The sequence below is a fragment of the Callithrix jacchus genome, chromosome 2 (assembly GCF_049354715.1).
Source record: "Callithrix jacchus isolate 240 chromosome 2, calJac240_pri, whole genome shotgun sequence".
In the NCBI taxonomy this organism is placed as follows: domain Eukaryota; kingdom Metazoa; phylum Chordata; class Mammalia; order Primates; family Cebidae; genus Callithrix; species Callithrix jacchus.
This window is the reverse complement of record NC_133503.1, coordinates 126,905,121-126,924,862: the sequence shown is the minus strand read 5'-3', so window position 1 is coordinate 126,924,862 and position 19,742 is coordinate 126,905,121. Positions and strand designations below refer to the sequence as shown.

The following is a 19,742-nucleotide window of genomic DNA, read 5'->3' as shown; positions in this document are numbered from 1 at the left end:
TTTTTACTTGATAGGAGAAGTGAAAAACAAAACATGGGGACAGGTTCCAGTCTTTCTCACCATGGCTTGGTTCATTTTAAACCATTAAAATGAAAATATGGGTTCTCTAAAAAAATTATTTCCATTCCAACTGTTGCTCTCAAGAAATTTCTTGTGGCTCTAAAGTTTTCTTTCAATTGTAATTATGTAAAAAAGTAGGTTTTTGGCTTCAAGAAATGCTCTATTTCACTGAACTAATCTGCCTTTTCCTCATGTTCCTAGTGTATATAAATCTCTGATTATAACCCAAGAAATTCTTAACTACACCACAAATTTGATGTTCACTTACAATTCTTACAGTATTATTTGCACTCTACTGCTCCTTCTGTTAGATTTTTTTTTTCTCAAAATGCACAAATGAAAGATTCCAATAATAATTGGCCAAAAAAATGCAAGCATTTCCCCCCCTACCCTGGCAATGAAAGTTCACATTTCTGGCCCTTTATTGCTTCTCAAATTTCCAGATTCTCTTTGGTTTCTTTGTAGTTGACATGAAAGCTGGTTGGGGAACATAATTCTTCACTGGGAAGGAAAGCTGTGTGATGGCTTTCTAAAATTCATTCTTTCTTAGATCCTCTGGAATTCGAGAGTATTGGAAAAGTGGTGGAAATAGCACATCTTTGATAGTATTTTTTAAAACGTTTAACTTCTGGCTTTTCATAGAAGAGTTCAGCTGCTCCTAAAAAGGTATGAGATTAGGGGATCCTCTTCTCCCCAGTAACATCAACTTCTCTGTTACTGGCAAGCTGGCATAGGTGATACTTGTGATTCCCTAGTCCACTGTGAGAGTAACAAGTTGAGCTAGGAATTGCCGACATACCCTCAGCCAGATGAGAGACAAATGGGACTGGTCCGAGTGGCCATCTCCATTCATTCTATGAACTGTTTTCTTGCATAACCTTGGCTTCAACTAAGTGGAGAGCTGGCAGCTCTTAGAAAGAGCCCAAAGAGACTCAGTAAGAAGTTCATGTTACCTTTGTTATTAGGTCTTGACCCTGGGAAAAAAGACCTAGTGAAAAATCAAAGCAAAAGCGTTTATCTTCCTTGACTGTTATCTTCCTTTTCCCAAGCTCGCTGGCATTTAGAATGCAGAGTGTAAAAGCCAGGAGGTAGGACACACCACCATGTTTAACTTCTTTTATGATGAAAGTCTCCTTAATAAGAATATCTTAGGAAATATATCACATAGGATGATTGCCTATAAAGATTTATGAAACATAAAATATGCCATTCTAAATGTGGCTATATATTTAAACTATCTGCCTTTCACTACTCAGATTTTGACTGCCATAAGAAATATTCCTACAGAAAAAGTAGAATTGGGAAATCATCTACTTTTCAAAGACACCTCCAGGAGATATTACTAGGAGTAGTCAGAAAGTAAGGCATCTAATTTTTCTTTTTAGTTAAACGTCAGAAATGTAGAAATGCCTTTCCTCTTTCCTATAAAAGTACAGAGTGACTTGCCTCGCTATTGAAGCTAAAAGCTCATCTCTCAAACTTTCATCCTAAATCACACTAGGTGTTTTCCAACTCATCAAAACAATTTGAGACTCTACCCCTGAAACTACCCTTCATGAGTGATATATAATGATGTGACAATAGATAGATTGGTGTATTTAGTAATTCTTGCTACAATAGGAGAGTTTTCCTCACTTCAAGTCTCATTTAAGAGTTTCACCCTATCCTTGTCAGAAATTACTTAATATCAAGCTCTATGTATGAATAGAACAGTGATTTAAGCACTCAGCCATGACTTCTAAGCCAGACTAGTGATGAACTGAAAAGAGTATTAGGGAAGGAGAGAAGACAATCCTGGAGATGGATGAAGAGATGGCAAAGTGGAATTGTATAGCTGAAGCAGGGTGCCTAGTATGAGTGTAAGTGTGTACTCCCTGGGCAGAGAAAAGAGTCATTCTCCTTTATCCTCTCTCCTGAGTACCCTTAGTAGACCCTCTGGGTCAGCTACAAGACATGGAAGATGTTAACTGGAAACATGATTGCAAAGTCAAGTATTAGAAATATACATATACTACAGAATGTATCATTTATCTGAAATTCAAATTTAACCAGGTGTTTGTATTTTTATTTGCCAAATCTGGCAAAACTATATGAAGAACGTAAGAAATGCCTGCCCTAAGCTGAGCAGTCACAAATTGTTCTTTGGTATAAGCTAAATTTGGGTCTTTTTTTTTCTTTTCTTAATGAGTTGAGGGTATATTATTATCAAAATATACTCATTCTCAGAAGGGAAAAGTAAACATTGCTATTAATTACAGCTATTGGAGTACTACCAAAAGGAAGAAAAGAAATACAAGTGCAATTTTGTTATGTAAAAGTCATACTACTTTCATTTATATATGAGGAATGTCTTCCTTTAATTATTATTATATACTATACATTTTATTTATCTGTTCAAAATTGATTTTGTTTCTAACTTTATTGGAAACAAGAAAATTACGTCTTGTGTTCAGTTTTCTGAGTTTGGTCCTCTGTTTGCAGCTTCAGAAAAACTGAGAGGAATGTCCCTTCATACAGGTATCATCACTGAATCATCTTTTATTAAAGTTATTTTTTAATCAATCTGTGTCTCAAATTACACCAGAAGCTTTTTGATGATGAGAAATGTGTTGCCTCTTTAATAAGTGCCCCGAAGGGCTTATTACAGGTGTGTTTGTCCCGAGAGTGCTCTATACATATTAACATACTTTCTCTTTGAGATTCAACCACAGGAACTACATAAAATTCACTGCCAAATGACTAACTTTATAGGGCGTGGCAGATTTAGAAATCTTTTTATAGTTTCCCATAAATATGGACATATTACAAGTATCATTTATTCTTTTTCACACTTAAACTGTGAAAAAGTAGAAAAATATTGCCACATTAATTAAGTCATTGTGAATGTGTTAAAGGAGAGACTTTTAATTGCTTCACATATTGCAGCTGATGGTGTGATGGTGGATAGTAAAAATGGCATATGTATCACGTCGAACTAATGTCTTTGAGCATTTTTTTCTACCATATAATTAACAAAGTATTAGTTGTTTGGTGATTATTTAGAAATAAAATGGGTTCAAACTTTTGCTGTATTCTAATTCATATAGTTTGGATATCTGTTCCCCAAAAATCTCATGTCAGTATGAGATCCTCAGTGTTGGAGGTGGAGCCTAGTGGGATGTGTGCAGGTCACGGGGGCACATCACTCATGTATGGCTTGGTGTCCTCCCTAGTGCATTGAATGAGTTCTTGTTCCATTAGTTCACAGGAGAGCTGGTTGTTAGAAAATAATGTGGCAGCTGCTCTTCTCTCTCGCTCCTTCTCTTGCCATATGATGAGCCTGCTCTCTTTTGACTTCTGCCATGAGTAAAAAATGTTTCCTGATGTCTCACCAGAAGCCAAGCAGATTCTACAGCCATGCTTGCACAGCCTGCAGAACCATGAGCCAAATAAACCTCCTTTCTTTATAAATTACCCAGTCTAAGGCATTCCTTAATAATAATACAAAACAGGCTAACACCACTAGTCCATGGTTAACACATACTTTAACAATCAAAACAATGACATGGTGACTAGCATACTCAGATTGATCGAGTACTTGTTTTCCTAGTAGGAGAGAAAACTATCAGGTTCACGTAAAATAGGATGGTAGTTTTTTTCTATGAAAATATTAATTTTCTTTCAGCTAACATCTCCTGCTTTCATCAAGTTCATCACTACCTCTTAATGAATGACAACATCACTGAATTTTAAATAATTTATAAATGGTTGATAGCCTAGATCATTCTACCGGGGAGCTAATCACTAATCAATATTTTTAATATGTTAGCATTTTTAATATGTTAGCATTTTTAATCAATGCATAGAATCACAGTCGAGCTAACACTTGGTGATTTTTCACAGTAGTAGTACAAGAATGACCTAAATAAAAGCATGAGTAATTTTTTCATTATGAAATATTGTCATTATGCCATTGGGTCTATTAATAAATCAAACATAAACATGAGATATTAAGAGTTTTAAGTGTACACAATTTTTAGTGATTTCTGATCAATGATAAAAAATTGAGAAGATAAAAAAGAAAATTTAAACTTTTTGTCATTCGAACACTGGGAAAAGTAAGGTAATAAAGCATGTAATATAAACAACATTTATATTATTTTTCATTTATGAATATTTTACTTTAAAAATACTGCTATGTAACATATTACGCGTGTTTTTCACACATTTTTTCATTTTTTGCAGAAACGTGTGCTAACTAGAAAAACTATACTGTTCCACATGTTGAGGGAGTTTATCCAACTTGCTGAAAATGTAACTGAGTTTGGAGACAAAAGATAATTAGCAAGAAAAAACAACGAGCACATATTTATTCCTTATTATTGTATTATCCTGACTTGTTTTCTCCTTTCTCCATAAATTTATTAAGAATGATGTTTCATAGCATCTGTGTTAGGCGGCTATCTGTCATTAAATAATAGTCATAGCAGCAGGGACATTCTTCCTACTTCTTGCTCCCAAATCATCCTAATATTGTTGAGTTTTTGGATTTTCTACCTGATGTATATTTGTTTTCACCACCTAATTGTTATTAGCATTCTACTTTTGCTCTTTTGTTTTTTAATAATTAAGGTTAAAATGTCCAGTTGCCATCAAGAAAAGTAAATGCTTCATTGGCCACAATTAACTGCATATTTTACATTGACAGTATTTCATATTAGAAAATGTGAAATAATTTACAAAGGATTTTCTTAGAAACCTCAAAATTATCCCTTGAGGAAGGACAACTGGTTTTCCATTGATGTTTCCAAATAAACTGAATGACTTTTTACAATCACTGAGCTCCCTAAGATAGAATGGCTTCGGGTTGTTCCTGTGGCTGATGAGTCACTCTGGTTTGTCTTTTATTTCCAGCATCTAGCCAGTTGTTCCTTTCTACAGTTGCACTTACATTAGGCACTAGCCCTTTCTGGGCTCATCTCGATCCCATAAGCCCCATCTCCTCTCCTTTCTTTCCTGCTCTTAAACCCTTCCATATGCTAGATCCAGGAGCAAACATCTTTGGTCAGGTAGGACACTTGGAGCTTATGTTAAACTTGGAAATGGAAGCATAATACTTTTTGTAGGGGACCCAGGGCTATTTGCCCTTGGACTTGCATCCATTTTTCTGTCTTGTTTTTGACCGCAAGACCCCACAACTGATTCTGATAAGTGGGTCCCTATTACATTCTCTGTGTACCTTAACAACTGTTATCACACTACTCGTGGATGACAATAGGCTGCTTTCTGAATTCAATTTATTTAACTAGATTGTCCTTTCCCAAACTCAGCAGGCAGATCTAGGCCTGCAAAGCAGTTTCACTTTGCTAAATAAATTATTCCTTACTTAGATATTTCCTGATAGTTTTCATTCTTGGTCAGAGGCCTTAGCAAAATTTACAAGCATCCATTCTATTTCGGGCAAGGGTATGAATTATAAAAGCAACACAGTAAACCACAGGATTACCTCAAATTTGATAATATGTATAGTACAATGAACTGAATGCTTATGTGTTCCCCAAATTCGTATGTTGAACTACTTAACCTCAAGGTGATGGTATTAAGAGGTGAGGTCTTTGGGAGGTGATTAGGTTATGACAGCAGAGCCCTTATAAATGAAATTAGTGCCCTTATAGAAGAGACCACACAGAGAGCTTCTTTACCCCCTTTCCCACCATGTTGAGGACATAGCCAGAAGTGCCGTCTATGACAACCAAGTGTGCCCCAACTAGAAGCTGAGTCTGCTAGTGCCTTCATCTTGGACTTGCCAGCCTCTAAAACTGGCAGAAGTAAATGCCTGCTCTTGTAAACCACCTAGATTATGGCATTTTGTTAGATCAATCTGAATAGACTAAGATATATAGATTACAGAAATAAGTGAATTCTTTATTTACATGTTCTCACTAAATATTTTGTCTCTGCCTACTACCAGCCTTTATTGAATCTTGATGAACACATTTACCCCTAACGCTGCACCTTTTAAAACCCCTAATACCCTGCAGTCTTTATTGCATTAAAAATGGGATCATGGCATCTATCCACTCCTGGGCAGGGATATTTAAAATAATTTGAAATTAAAAAGGTTGAGCTTATCACTACTTTATATTATGCCAAAACAGAAACATTCTCAGGTTGGTGTCTTAAGTTTGAAAATCTAGTGACACCACATTTATGTGAATGTAGACAATTCCGTATTCTTCATACCAGCACATATCCTAGTCAGGTCACATAATAATAAGCTACAAGGAGAAAAGCAGAGAAACTTCTGAATAACAGTTGATGCCAAATGGTATTTATTTAAATAACAATACCCAGGATGCTTATTACAAATTGCATGGCTGTATCAAAACATCTCACGTACCCTAAAGATATACATGTCTGTCTATGTACCCACACAAATTAAAAAACTTGCAAATTAAAATAAATAAATAACAATGTCCCTATTTCTAGACAATTCTGAAATAACACTATTGTCTCCTTAACTTTAGTTTCAATTAAGTCACTCGGCCACCAAATATTTAAGTAAGTAAAATAAAGTGACTACATGAATTTCTGTCATGTCAGGCACGATTCACTTGTTATTACTGAACCCTAGTGTTTTGTATGAAGTCATTTACTTTTTGAAAATTGCTTTTTGAGAAGCAGTCTCCTTTCTTTCCTTCTCTGCCTTATTTGAAAAGAGTAACAGGACTCTGAATGGATGAAACTAATGGTCTCCATATAATACGGAGAGAAGCTGTCCTTGATCCTGCTGCTCAGAAACATGCAGCTGCTTCCTCTTGAAGGACAATTCACTCCTTTGGCTTCCCCCCTCCCCCATCATCTTCCTCTGTGATTGCCACTGATATTTCCATTTTATTTACCTCCTAGGGGATTCTTCAGGTTCTAAGTTTCTCACCCAGATCAAATTTCAAAAGAACAACATGACTATTATTGACTACTCATCTGACCTCTGCCTTACTTATGGGCTGGACTTTCAAGGTGTTAAACATTCAAATTTAATTTCAGCTCTCCAAAAGTACTCACTTCAGCAGAAATGACAGGATGCTCTGTGGCATCTGTAATTACTGTTGAATTTGAATATATCCTTCAATACAGACCATGGCTGGCAGCTTTATTAATGAAGACTGATGATGTTGTTGCTTCTATTTTTCACATCCATGTTGAGAAAGGGAAGGAGGTTAAAAAGGACCAGGGACTCTTTTCTTCTATTGGAGAGCCATGGACTTTTATGAAACTGACATAATCTATGTGCTATTTCTTCCCTAGAGTTGTTTCATCAAATGATATACCTAGTAGGTTATATTTCGATTTTTAAAATAAACAGATTAAATCAAAGTTTTTCCACCTTTACTGAGCTTCTCATTAGACTGGGAGACTGGGTTATATTCATATTTTTTTCTCATGTGGTGTCTGCCTACTGAACAAATTGAATGAATATAAATTTCACCTCCTTCCAGATAATCCCCCCATTTAATCTGCATCCTAAACTATTTAAAAACATTATTTCAATTTAAAATTTGTTTAAAGGTAGTGTTAAACCTTATAATTTTCATAAGGGAATTGGCAAACTTATTAAAATTTTATCTTATTTTTAGAAACACTGATTCATATTGACTTCCACCAACCAATTGTAGGCCAAAGTCTTAAAGAATAATAATAAATTCCATTCTCACTAGAAAAACAGAAAACTACACTTATTTTCAAAAATTTATTTTTGTTTTTGGCATCAATTAGTCATTTTTCACATGCTTGCTTATTATTTAAATTAGCTGGGGCCTCTGTAAACATTTAGATTTCCAGCTCATCTCCAGAGAGTCTGAGCTAGGGCCCAGAAATATGTATTTTTAAACAAGCTCTCCCATGAGTGCTATGATCAGACAATTATGGTAACTACTGAATTATGGAGTTCACCAAGATCTTGAAGGTTATTTCTCGATGAATATATGTGTGATTCATCTTTAAGGACCAAGAAAGTCTTATTGGAAACAGCATATTTCATTTTCTGTTTTGGAAAATCCAGGTAAAGTTTCAACTTTTCAACTTATGCTTTTACAAAACCCTGGATAACTTTAGGGAGGGAGATGAAATAGAATATTAGCAGCTTCTTTATTCCTGAAGAAAAGAAAGCTCCTATGGTGCAAATTCAGACTTATTTAAACACCATGATGTTATGACTAATATATTGGAAGAGAAAACCCATTTTTATTTCTAATTTTTCCATATAAGTAGTCTTCCTGAAATTTGTTATTGCTTTACTTTGGCTTATAACCTGAAAAATTAAATACTGAAAATGTCTGTCAAGTTTTGCAGTTTTCCTGCTAAACACAGTAAAAAACAGCTCCAAGTGTATAAAACAAATGTCACTTTCATAAGAGCAAAGGAACATTTGACTTTCAAATAAAAATGTACCTGAATTAAATGCCATAGAGAAATAGAAAAGTTAGTTAAGTGTTAGAAAATACTGTAGACTAGGAAGGGGAAAATAAAAATGTATGGATTGTGCTGAGAGTGTCATCATAGGCTCAACTATAAGAGATTTAATGTGGAATTTAGCTAAAAACAGAATACTAAAAGAAACTGCAATTCTTGTGAATGCTGAATACCCATAGGAGGGTATTCAGAAAGAGACAGCTCAATAAGGAGAAGAGGGTATTATTATTTTTCAGTTGACTTTTGGCATGTGTATGTACACATATATATTTATTACATATATTTAGATGCTCCTATGTACATATATACATATTTTTTGGCAATGCTTTTCTGAGGCTTAGTCATTCTGATTATTAAAAAACAAAAAGGGCATTGATACGTTTTCAGAAATTTATAGCACTTATTGTAAACCTAGAAAACTGCATTGATTTTCAGGTTATTTTTCTGAAGTAATCTTGTGCCTGGATCTACATTAGACTTCCACACCCACATCCCCAAAATCTATTAAAGCAAGCAGTCAATAAAAACAAAAGGCACAAAAGAAGACTTAGAAGCTTTTGTTTATACGTATTTCTGTTTGAAAAGTGCTTCCATAAAACATCTCACAGGCCCATGTTTTGCCCTGAAACATTCAATTCATTTATTATATTCGTTTGGATGAAAGCTTGTAGCTGAATTGGCACTTGTAAATATTGAACACTTTTTTCGTCTTATGGAAAGTAACCATGGAAAACAAGATAAAAATAATTTTAAGAATCAATAGGAGATGGCTTACTCAACCTCAGAAAAAATTAATTGCTAAGTAGTATTGAGCCCTTTTAAACAGAAGAGCACATCTATAAAAGATATATGAAATGATACTAAAATATCTAGCAGAAATATAATAATGAAGCAAAATGATTATTTTGATATCTATCAAACATTTTGTTGATGATATGTATATTTACATATAAAATGACTATATTTTCAAGTATTTGAAGAACTTAGGCAATACATTTTTTCATTTGTTTTATAAATTCTCTTCTATATAAAATGGAAATATCTAATGCTCTGTAATTCCTTCTTCTCTATAAAAGATTTCTTTATGATAATCATAATTACTGCATTGTTATCTACGGTGTCAATTGTCTTCTTCAATACTAAATAGTAGACTTAGGCTTTACCTTAGGCTTTCCTTCACTGTGCCTAATTAGTTATAATATTAAAGCAAACTGGTTAGATTTCTTTTAAAAACTACCAGTTAAATTGGCTGAATTTAGCCAGTTATCATATATTTATATAAAAATGGTTTCATTAAAAAAATTTTACATTGTATGAATAATAGTGTGCTTTATGGTCTCACAGGAGAATACTAGCTAACATTTTTTTTTTGTAAATAGTATACATCAATCTACTCTCAGGTTTCCAGCTTGCCTAGTGGAGTCTATATTTTCTTACCAATAATATTTATTTTGATTAAATGTTTGAGGTGATGGGTATCCCAATAACTCTGATGTGATCACTGCACACTGTATACATGTATCAAAATGTCATATGTAGCCCCCAAATATGTATAAGTATGATACATCAATTTTAAAAAGATGTATTTTGGTCATGTCCAAATCATCTGTTATAATAATTATAGTTTCTAAATATGTAGATTAATGGCTATAATCTATTTTGCTTGTTTTTATGTAGGTAAGTTTCTGGGGCTTAACATTCACTTAAAGGTAGATTTCATAGGTTTAAAATATATATCACAAACTCTAAAGCAATCACAAAAATAACAAAACATTATGGTTAATTCAACAAACGTGATAAAATGGAATTACTAAAAATTTGATTAATCCAAAAAAGTGCAAAAATAGGAATAACAAACAAAAATAGATGTGAGAAAGAGGAACTAAATAGCAAGATGATAAATTTAAATTCAATTACATTAATACTTCCATCAGAGTAGATTTCAGAATAAAAACTATAACCATGGATACAGAAGTTCATTTTCTAATGAAAAACGGTTGATTTGATCAAAGAGACAGTAAAAATCTGTTTATGTATATATTAACAGTGCTTCAAAATACATAAAGCAAACACTGATATAATGGCGAGAAAAAAGAGAAATATTCATAATGAAAGCTGAAAATTTCCACATTCCGTTCTCGGTAATTAATAGCACAGGTAGATAGAAAATTAGCAAAGATATAAAAAACCTGAGTAACACTATCAAACAACTTGGCACAAAAATTTTATGTAAGTTTCTGACTGAGATAATGAAATAAAACACATTAATAGGAAAATGTCTAGTCTATAAGAAAAATTAAATTACTCACATATTAAATCATTTTATACATAAAGGGAGACAAAAAATATTTCAACAGTTTAATGGTTTAACCATCATTTTCTTTACAGTTCTTCCCTAAACCAATCTATATAAAGGTTTCACTATTATAGATGTGCTTTTTACTGAATCTTACACGTGGGTAAGTAAATAGTCCTCTGTCTTAAAACTAATTTCATCTTGCAAAATATACGCTTTGTATCAGAATGCCTACTGTAAAAGATAGGAACTGGAATAGTTATTTCCAATAAATCATGGCAAACACTTGTCTATAGCTCATAAAATATATTTGAAAATAATTTTACAAAATATCCAATATTTATTCAATTTCAGATGTCATTGATTTTAAATAATGCCATTATTTTATGTTTATCTAGGAAAGAATAAGTGCTTTCAATTAAATTGTGAAGTAAGATCTACCAATTTCTAAGATGTTAACATGTGAAATGTGCATGTGTCCTGAGACACTAAATGGGTGTGTTCTGAGATGTTAAAATGTGACTAGATGTGGCTTTTAAAATCTAAACCTAAAACCACATCTCTAAAATAAATTTTGTGTGACCTAAATTTAGACTGTTGAATCACTTAAACAGCTATTCCAGACCTAGTATTTCTGGGGAAATTTATAAATACTCTGCCTTGAATATTTGAAGAAAGAATCATGTTTTCAACCCTTCTGTCAGTTAATAATGCAAAAACAGTAAGGAAGTAAAAGGACTACATAAAATAAAAATAATTATTAACTCAAATATTTAATATGTATGAAGCAGTGTTACAGTCTCCCCCAAATCCTTGACTTGAGAGTTTTTGTTGATGTCTTCATGTCTTCAGAAAGCTAGCAATTCCTTGCATAATGACTCTAAGCAATGATTGAACTTGATTTCACTAATCCAACTGAGGCCATATTTAAACAATGATCCCAATTAGTCATTGATATCGCCCTGAGCACTTTCATTCTCCAGGGTCTCGCAGATACTGAAACCAGTAGATATTATAAAAAGATGCTCAAAATGCTAAAATTTAAAAATATAAAAATTGTATGACGTTGATTTGTATGGTGTATGTGTATAGAGGTGTGTATATATGAAATTCAAAATAGATTATATATTTAAAAGAAAAATAAAACAAATCTATGAATTAAAATACAGTGAAGGCAACTGAGCAGAAAAAAATCTGAGTTATGTTGTTGAGCTGTATAATCAAAATTGTTCTATTTCTGACATTCTCACTTGTTGCAACAATTAAGGAAATATAAAATGTTTAAAAATAATTTCATTAAATTTTGAAACATTTTTCTCCAAAGAATATTTTATCTAACATCAGGAATTTATTTTAGTAATGAAAATAATAGTGGCATATGTTCTAGCAATAACTATTTACAGGTGTCTTACAATAAAATATTCAAGATTCTTTTACGTTTATAAACCATTAGGTGAATCTTATATAGTCGAATCAAATATGGAACAAATTATCAGTAAAGCAATTTTTTTTCCTTTAGGTTGCACCATTACATACTGGACGGCAAACTCCTTTAGAGTACTATTCTTTAAAGCTTTTTATATAGCATACATTTTAAGTATATGCAGATACTATTTTTAGTACAGATGTATAAGCAGTTTACTCATCAAACTTGCATGTAATTTGATCCTCCACTTCTGAATCTTATAAACCAATTTGGGTGACTTACCTTATCTTTTCTTTGCTTTTCATCCTGGTATACAGTCCAGTGTTCTCCATCATTGCTGTAAGCCAGTTTGTAGGAACCAACGAACTGTACATGACCAAAATCTTTAGCTCCTTGTGTAATGATGCCAGTCACTTTGGTAGGAACAAGAAGATCCACCTAATAAAAAGAAAATACATTCTTTAAATGCAACAACCAAGTCATACATTTGCAAGTCTTTTGATCTCAACAGAGTAAAACCATATATATCCTAAAACCAAAAATCTGCCTAGTTATTTGTATTTTTGAACCAATGACTGAATCTATTATTGGCTTACAATTTTGATATTGCCACTGGGTTAATGTAGTCCAAGACTCCTTGAACAACCATTTTTTACCATTTTAAAATAAAATCATGTTTAAAAATAATTTCACCAACTGATTTTGTATTAAGCTGATTCATCTACTTGTGCAGGTTGGTTTTGTTTTTGGAACTGAGAACAGATCTGACTGGGCTGACCTTCTTGAGTTTGAACTTTACTAATAATTCAATTTTCTGATTTTATTGATCATTGCAATAAAAATCCAAATAGCACTGTAGCTATGAACACATCAGAAACAAAAATAGTATTAGATTTTCACAACGGAACATTAGTCAATCCTGTTTCCATAAATTTTGATCAATTTAATAATATATAACTGAGTAATAGTGATCATTTTCCAGTGAAACCCCCCTTTTAGAAAATGACAATTCTAAAAAGGTTGAGGAGAAGGCAAATATTCTTCAAAAATGAAGAAGGATTAAATATATGCATTCCTGACTTGTGGAGTCTATGTTCATAATGTGTTCATCTCTGCAAAACACATACTTTAAAGGATATGAGACCCATGGACATTCAGTAAGCATTAAAATCATCAAAATGTAATTGAAATGCAAAAGATAGGAAACATTTTCATAAAAGAATACATAATATAGAACAGTTCAATACTTTCCCTCTTTGTTCCCTAATTCATTTCTGTATTTTTTACATCTTATATTATGTTAATTTTTTAACTTTATTTTCTAAGTGGCCAACTCTTGTAAGATCTTTATCTTTCATGTTTATGTTCCTTAATCTAAAGCTTCCTCTCTCTTCCTGCAGTAGCCACTTATTTCCACCGATTTCCTATGACTAAGTGCTTTGCTACATCCTTGATCTTATCGTCTTTAACTGTCATGATCCCATGTGTGATCTTGGTGCTTTCAACCACTGTGTCCTTTTGTTTCTATTTCAGGTCCTCTATCCTGTGAGATGTAAGGTAGCTACAAATAGATAGTCATCGGTCAGATACAGGCCATAAATGAGAAGCGACAGCTAGAGAGAATGCATAAAATAAGGCCATGTTTGGTGATACAGATGCCCATTAGAAAAGGTGTAAAACAGTTTACAATGTGTCACAGCCTGTGAATATACATTTTTGAATTCATATGAGCTTTTTGTTACTTTTTTGGGACATGCGTTAAAGACTGTAGACTCAACTTTGGTGATGGATTGAGACAAAAGACTACCTTTAATGCTTTATTAAAACATTTTCAAAAATCAAATTTTTTGGCTATTTTTCTAAACATGTATTACATTATCTAAAATGTTTTGTGTGTCCAGCAGTAATGCAGGATGGAAAAACTATGATATCCTGGGAAGGAAATGGTTGATGTCTCACATTGTGCTAAGCGTTTTCTTGTATGTCCTCATATAATTCTCCCAATAACCGTGCAAGAAAGGACATTAATTCCACTTTACAGATGAAGAAATGAGTATCAAGAGATGTAACACAATATGGTGTGTGATCCAAAAATAACAGTGAATAAAGAACCATCACAGATTCAAATCAAAGGTCCACCACACGTAGATATTCTTAGCATAACAGATCAGTCATTGATTTTCCCAGTGAGTGATTACTCATTGATCATTATTATTTTCACTGAATAATTTCTTTCCACTCTCTATCCTTCAGAAATTTCTAAAGCATCACCACACTTGTCAAACTGACAGCAATTTAAGTCAAACAAAAACAATCCTGGATTTATAATATTAGTAAAGCCCTGTGTTTTATCATGAATTTCCTCTCTGTTCTTCAGCTGTCTGGGCTTTAAAATATAGGTTGTTTTTGTTGTCCTAAATCCAAACCTAATTGAGCAGAGACACAGGGCAAAGCTGCTCTTCTTCAAAGTGTGCTTAATGTTGCTGGGGCTCAATAAACTGTTTTTTTTAGAAAAAATCTTAAAGAACTGAGTCAGTGTTTTGCTATCAAAGGCAGTTAAACACACAGGAACTCAAACAGTGTCACCAAGAATACGATCACCTCCAGGCTGTATTCCTCAGGTCCTAAACTTCTGTAAGTCCTCAACTAAGATGATGCACTGAGGAGTCTTCCAATGTCCCCTTTTCTGTGGTATTTTTTAAAGTCAGCTGGGTTTTCTTCTGGGTGGAGATGTTTTCTCCTTAAGTTGTGTGTCTTGGCTCTTTCCAACAGATATGTTTTTCTCCCACTCTAACTGCTTCGCTTCTACAACATTTTTTTTTTTTCTATCTAGAAATGTTTTTCTTTTTTGTTCCAGTTAAGCCAGCTCCTCCACTTAAATAGTCAGCAATCTGTTTCAAGCTGGATTTTGTCCTAAAATTTGCTACATTAAACTTAGAGTACTAGGCCTAAGCAAACCTTCTTTCAGTACAAAAATAATCAGCAACTCACAGTGAACATGAGGTTTGCTGAAAAAGGGCATGTACAAAACTCACCCTGAGAGGCACTCAGACCACATAACCCCAGAGTTCTGCATGAAGAATGATTCCAGAAAAGCCCATTCCTCAGGACCTAATGCTTGCCCCTGGTCTAGGACTACTCTGCCCTCTTCAAGATCTTCAGGGTGAAAGCTGACCTGCAAATATGCTGGACAAAATAAGTTCTGCTCTTTTAGATCCTCACTTTCCAAAGTTTGGCTAAAATAGGGCAGGTTATTTAGGGCACTGAGCTGGCTCATGGGAGATATTTGGCTTCATGCACTGCATGCTCATGTCTGGATCTGCCTTAAATGTATCGTATATATAACAGGTGCTCAATGAACGTTTTGCTGAATTGAGTTGGGACTAGTTCCTAAGTATGTTCTATGGACAAGAACTAGTTTATGGCTGTGAATGTCACTATGTACCAGAGCAGAAAATTCGAGCTCCTTTCTCTAGTTTTTCTATGAGGATTCTTCTTTGACACAGTGTCAAGGAAATACAGTGTCACTGTGGTATCCATCAATTTTTACTGAGGAAAGCAAGTAGCAAAAAATCCTCTCCAATCTTAAGGAATTTTATTCTCAGAGTCAGCCTACTCTAATTCCAAACCGGGAGGTTTGGGATCACAAATTGGCTCAAGGCTGTTGGACACAGTGCTTTACCGCTCTACCTCCCAACTTCCTGATCAGAGAAATGAGGATAACGATTCTCATAGGACTTTATGAGAATAAGATGAGGTAATGTTTATTGTATGTACAGAAGTATGTTTAGCAGTATATAGACTACAGTTAGTTCTATGGAAGACTTTGGTAACATGATGAAATAAATAAATCTGAGGGAAGAATTTATTATTTGTCTCAGAATATCTTGTTAAAAGGAAATGGTAACAAGAAAAATTGGTGACTAGATTGTTCTAGAAACAAGTTCTGGATAAAATATTTTGTTCACCATCTCACCATACAAAAATCTCACCATAAAACAATCATTAATTTACTTTTACTTAAAGTAGGCAAATTTTGACAAACCTGAAATTCCCATTTATGAGTGAAATAGTTAACTAAAAATAATGTAGCAGGCTTGGGATGGTGGCTCACACCTGCAATCCCAGCACTTTGAGAGGGTGAGGCAGGCAGATTGTTTGAGCTCAGGAGTTCGAGACCAGCCTGGGGAACATGGTAAAACCTCATCTCTAAAAAATTCCAAAAACTAGCTGGGCATGGTGGCATGCACCTGTTGTCCCAGCTACTTGGGAGGATGAGATGGGAGGAGGAGGTGGGAGGATGGCTTGAGTCTGGGAGGTGGAGGTTAAGCTGAGATTATGCCACTGCACTCCAGCCTGTGCAACAGAGCCAGATCCCATCTCGAAATAAATAAAATAAAGTAAGAAATTTTATATATTATGCATCTCTACTTAAATGCTGATTGTGGTACAATAAAGACATAGTTCTAAAATAATATTAAAAGGGAAAATAGATTCCAAATCTGATTAAATTATTTATTTCACACTAAGAGTGAAAACCAGGCGGGATACTTATGGAGAAAGAATTAAATGATTCAACAGTAAACAAAAAAGTATGGCATGAGAGTTCTGTGGGAATATAAACTTTTTTGTTGTAAAACATCCTGTAATGTTTTGGCAAGGAGTAAATATTTTTAGAGTATGTCTAACTTAGACAAATGGCATAGAATTCTGAGCATTTGTTAGAGGAAGTTAAAGATAAACTACATTTCAGACATCTGCACAGCACCCCGATCACAGTTCCCTGGAAAAAGATGGGGCAGACTGGAAAATTAACTTGATTTTCGTGGAGACATTCTTGAAGGGGTGAGGACAGTGAAAAGTGATACAGATAAATAAGTATGCAAGAAATGTGAACACAGGCCAGTTTCATCACAGAATTGTGCCACGCAGCTGCATCTAAAATGCTCTTATTTGTGCCTTCATATCATTTATTCTGAGTTGTGTTTTTTATGACTTCATAGAGTTTGTAAAATTAACTCACTAAGCAGAAATAACTTTGAAGCTAATATGGTTAACTAGCATAGTATTTGAAAACTGACTTACAGACAATATATTTAGATAACATTTGGTTTCAATAAAGAAATTTTTACCTTAACATTACATGAAACAATTGTAGTTAGTCCCATTTACATTTAAGACACATAATTAGTTGTACTTGGTATTTGGACAATATTGTTGGTTATCAGATGTTGGCTACACTTGTAGTCCATATTTGTAGACCAATTAGTTAAGGTGATTAATAATCTGAAATTTTTAGCTTCTGTATCTGATTTGATCTAGTTCTGATCTAAAGTCCAGAATCTTAAAATATGATTGAGGCCTGATAACATAAGCATTCTAGCACTCATTATAACGTTCTCTCCTTTACTAAGAAAAAATTTAATTTTCAACAACATTTTAAACATTTAAAATAGCAATTGCTTTATTCATGTCATATATTAAAAATATGATAACTAAAACAAAAAAAAATCATACCATGAAATAATCTTTCAAAGGATGAAGTTTTCTGTTGTATTGGTGTGTTATGGTATTTTTTTCAACCTGTAAAACCATGTACAACACATGTATGGTGCAATAAACATACGTTCTAAGCTCAGGTGATCATTCAGCTGTGAGTTTTGTAGGACACCTGGCATACTGTAGACATTCCAAATATACAGGCATCATCTGCCTGAATACAAAATTGAGATAATTTTGTACTTAACAATTACCAGCAATTACAACATGAACAATGCCATATGTCAATTTGAACTACAACCTATGATTGTTGTCAGTTTATAACTATTAATTTTTGAAAGGATTTATTTAGAATCGTGCAAGTAGTTCAACTGCACATTTTAAGCTGAGAATGGATGGTAACATGGTAATTATGGATATTTTATATTTAACATTTTAAATTTTAATTATCTCTTTCATTATGAATAAGATATATGCTCTGTAGAAAAATTTATTAACAGAAAGATTAAAACACAAATCTGCATTACTATGAAATATAATCAGTGCTTCTCTTCCCAATTCAAATATGTTTTTGGACAAATTTGTTGCTCTTAGCATTCGAAAAAATATTGGTTACCAGACGTTGGTTACAATTTTCATCCATATTTACAGGCAATTAATTTACTCTTTGTTTCTTACTATTTCAAGAGTAATTATATTATTAAAATATTTTATGTTGCTTATTTTTAATATATAGCATTTATCGATACCTAATGTGTCATTTTAAGGAGTTACTAAAATCATTCACTTACTATAAAGCATTTATTCCCTCCATCCTCAATTTTCCTATTAAAATTAACATTCCCATACAATCTTAGTCCTTTCAATGTGGGCCACATATCTTTTCATTTCTACAGCATAAATTCAAACAATCAAGGTTACTTGGTCAAATAAAATGATTTTAAAAATGAACAAAAAAGGCTTTTTAAACATAAAAGTAATAAACACATACTGTGAAATTTTCAGTTGGCACAAAGAGATACAAGGAATGCATTTGAAATGAACTATAATTCTACTATACATGGTTAACTCCTGTCAACTTTTTAATACTCATATTTTTAGACATTTCTTATTGCCATATGTCTTCATAAAGTTAGGTCACATTAGGACAGGCTTGGTGGTTCATGCCGTCATCCTAGCACTTTGGGAGGTCCGGGAGGTCAGATCACCTGAGGTCAGGAGATTGAGACCAGCCTGGACAACATGGAGAAACCCTGTCTCTACTAAAAATACAAAACTTAGCTGGACTTGGTGGCTGGTACCTATAATTTCAGCTACTTGGAGGCTGAAGCAGGAGAATTGCTTGAACCTGGGAGGTGGACATTGCAATGAGCCAAGATCATGCCACTGCACTCCAGCCTGGGTTACAGAACAATAAATAAATAAATAAATAAATAAATAAATAAATAAATGGCTCATATTACACTTGCAGTCTTGTAATTTGTATCTTTTCACTTACAATGGATATTTTTACATATAAATAATAATTACAAATAATAATCATGTATAATTCGTAATGACTATATAACAATCTGTATTGTATGTGCATGAATGAATATAAAAATTATTTAACCAATCCCTTATTGATGTTCATTTGTTTCCAATTCTTTTATTATCAGAGGAAAAACAGACTCAACTCTCATGTGTATTTGTTTGCCCACTGCTGCAACTCTTTCCTTACAGACACTAAGAACCTGGCATTTTCAATATGATATACATTGTTTCATTTGTCTTCAGAAAAATGACACTGTTCCATCTGCTATATAAAATAACTTTACACACAATCCCATTTTTAAATAAAATTTTACATTTGAATGAATTTTATTTTTAAAAAATTGATACATAGCAATTGTACATATTTATGAGGTATCTAGTGATGTTTTGATACATGCAATGTCTGATGATCAGATCAGGGTAATTAGCATATCTATAATTTCAAACATTTATAATTTCTTTTTGTTGGGAACATTC

The 19,742-nt window shown here is 33.3% G+C and overlaps 1 protein-coding gene across 3 annotated transcripts in view; it reads right to left on the bottom strand.

The window, feature by feature from the left end:
* EDIL3 (EGF like and discoidin domains 3) overlaps nt 1-19,742 on the bottom strand; it is a 463,765-nt gene that overhangs the window by 11,198 nt on the left and 432,825 nt on the right. For all 3 annotated transcript variants that reach the window (XM_035291243.3, XM_035291244.3, XM_035291245.3), the window contains one exon: nt 12,516-12,671. In XM_035291243.3, coding sequence (XP_035147134.3) covers nt 12,516-12,671 — 156 coding nt within the window. The remainder of the gene's footprint in view (nt 1-12,515; nt 12,672-19,742) is intronic.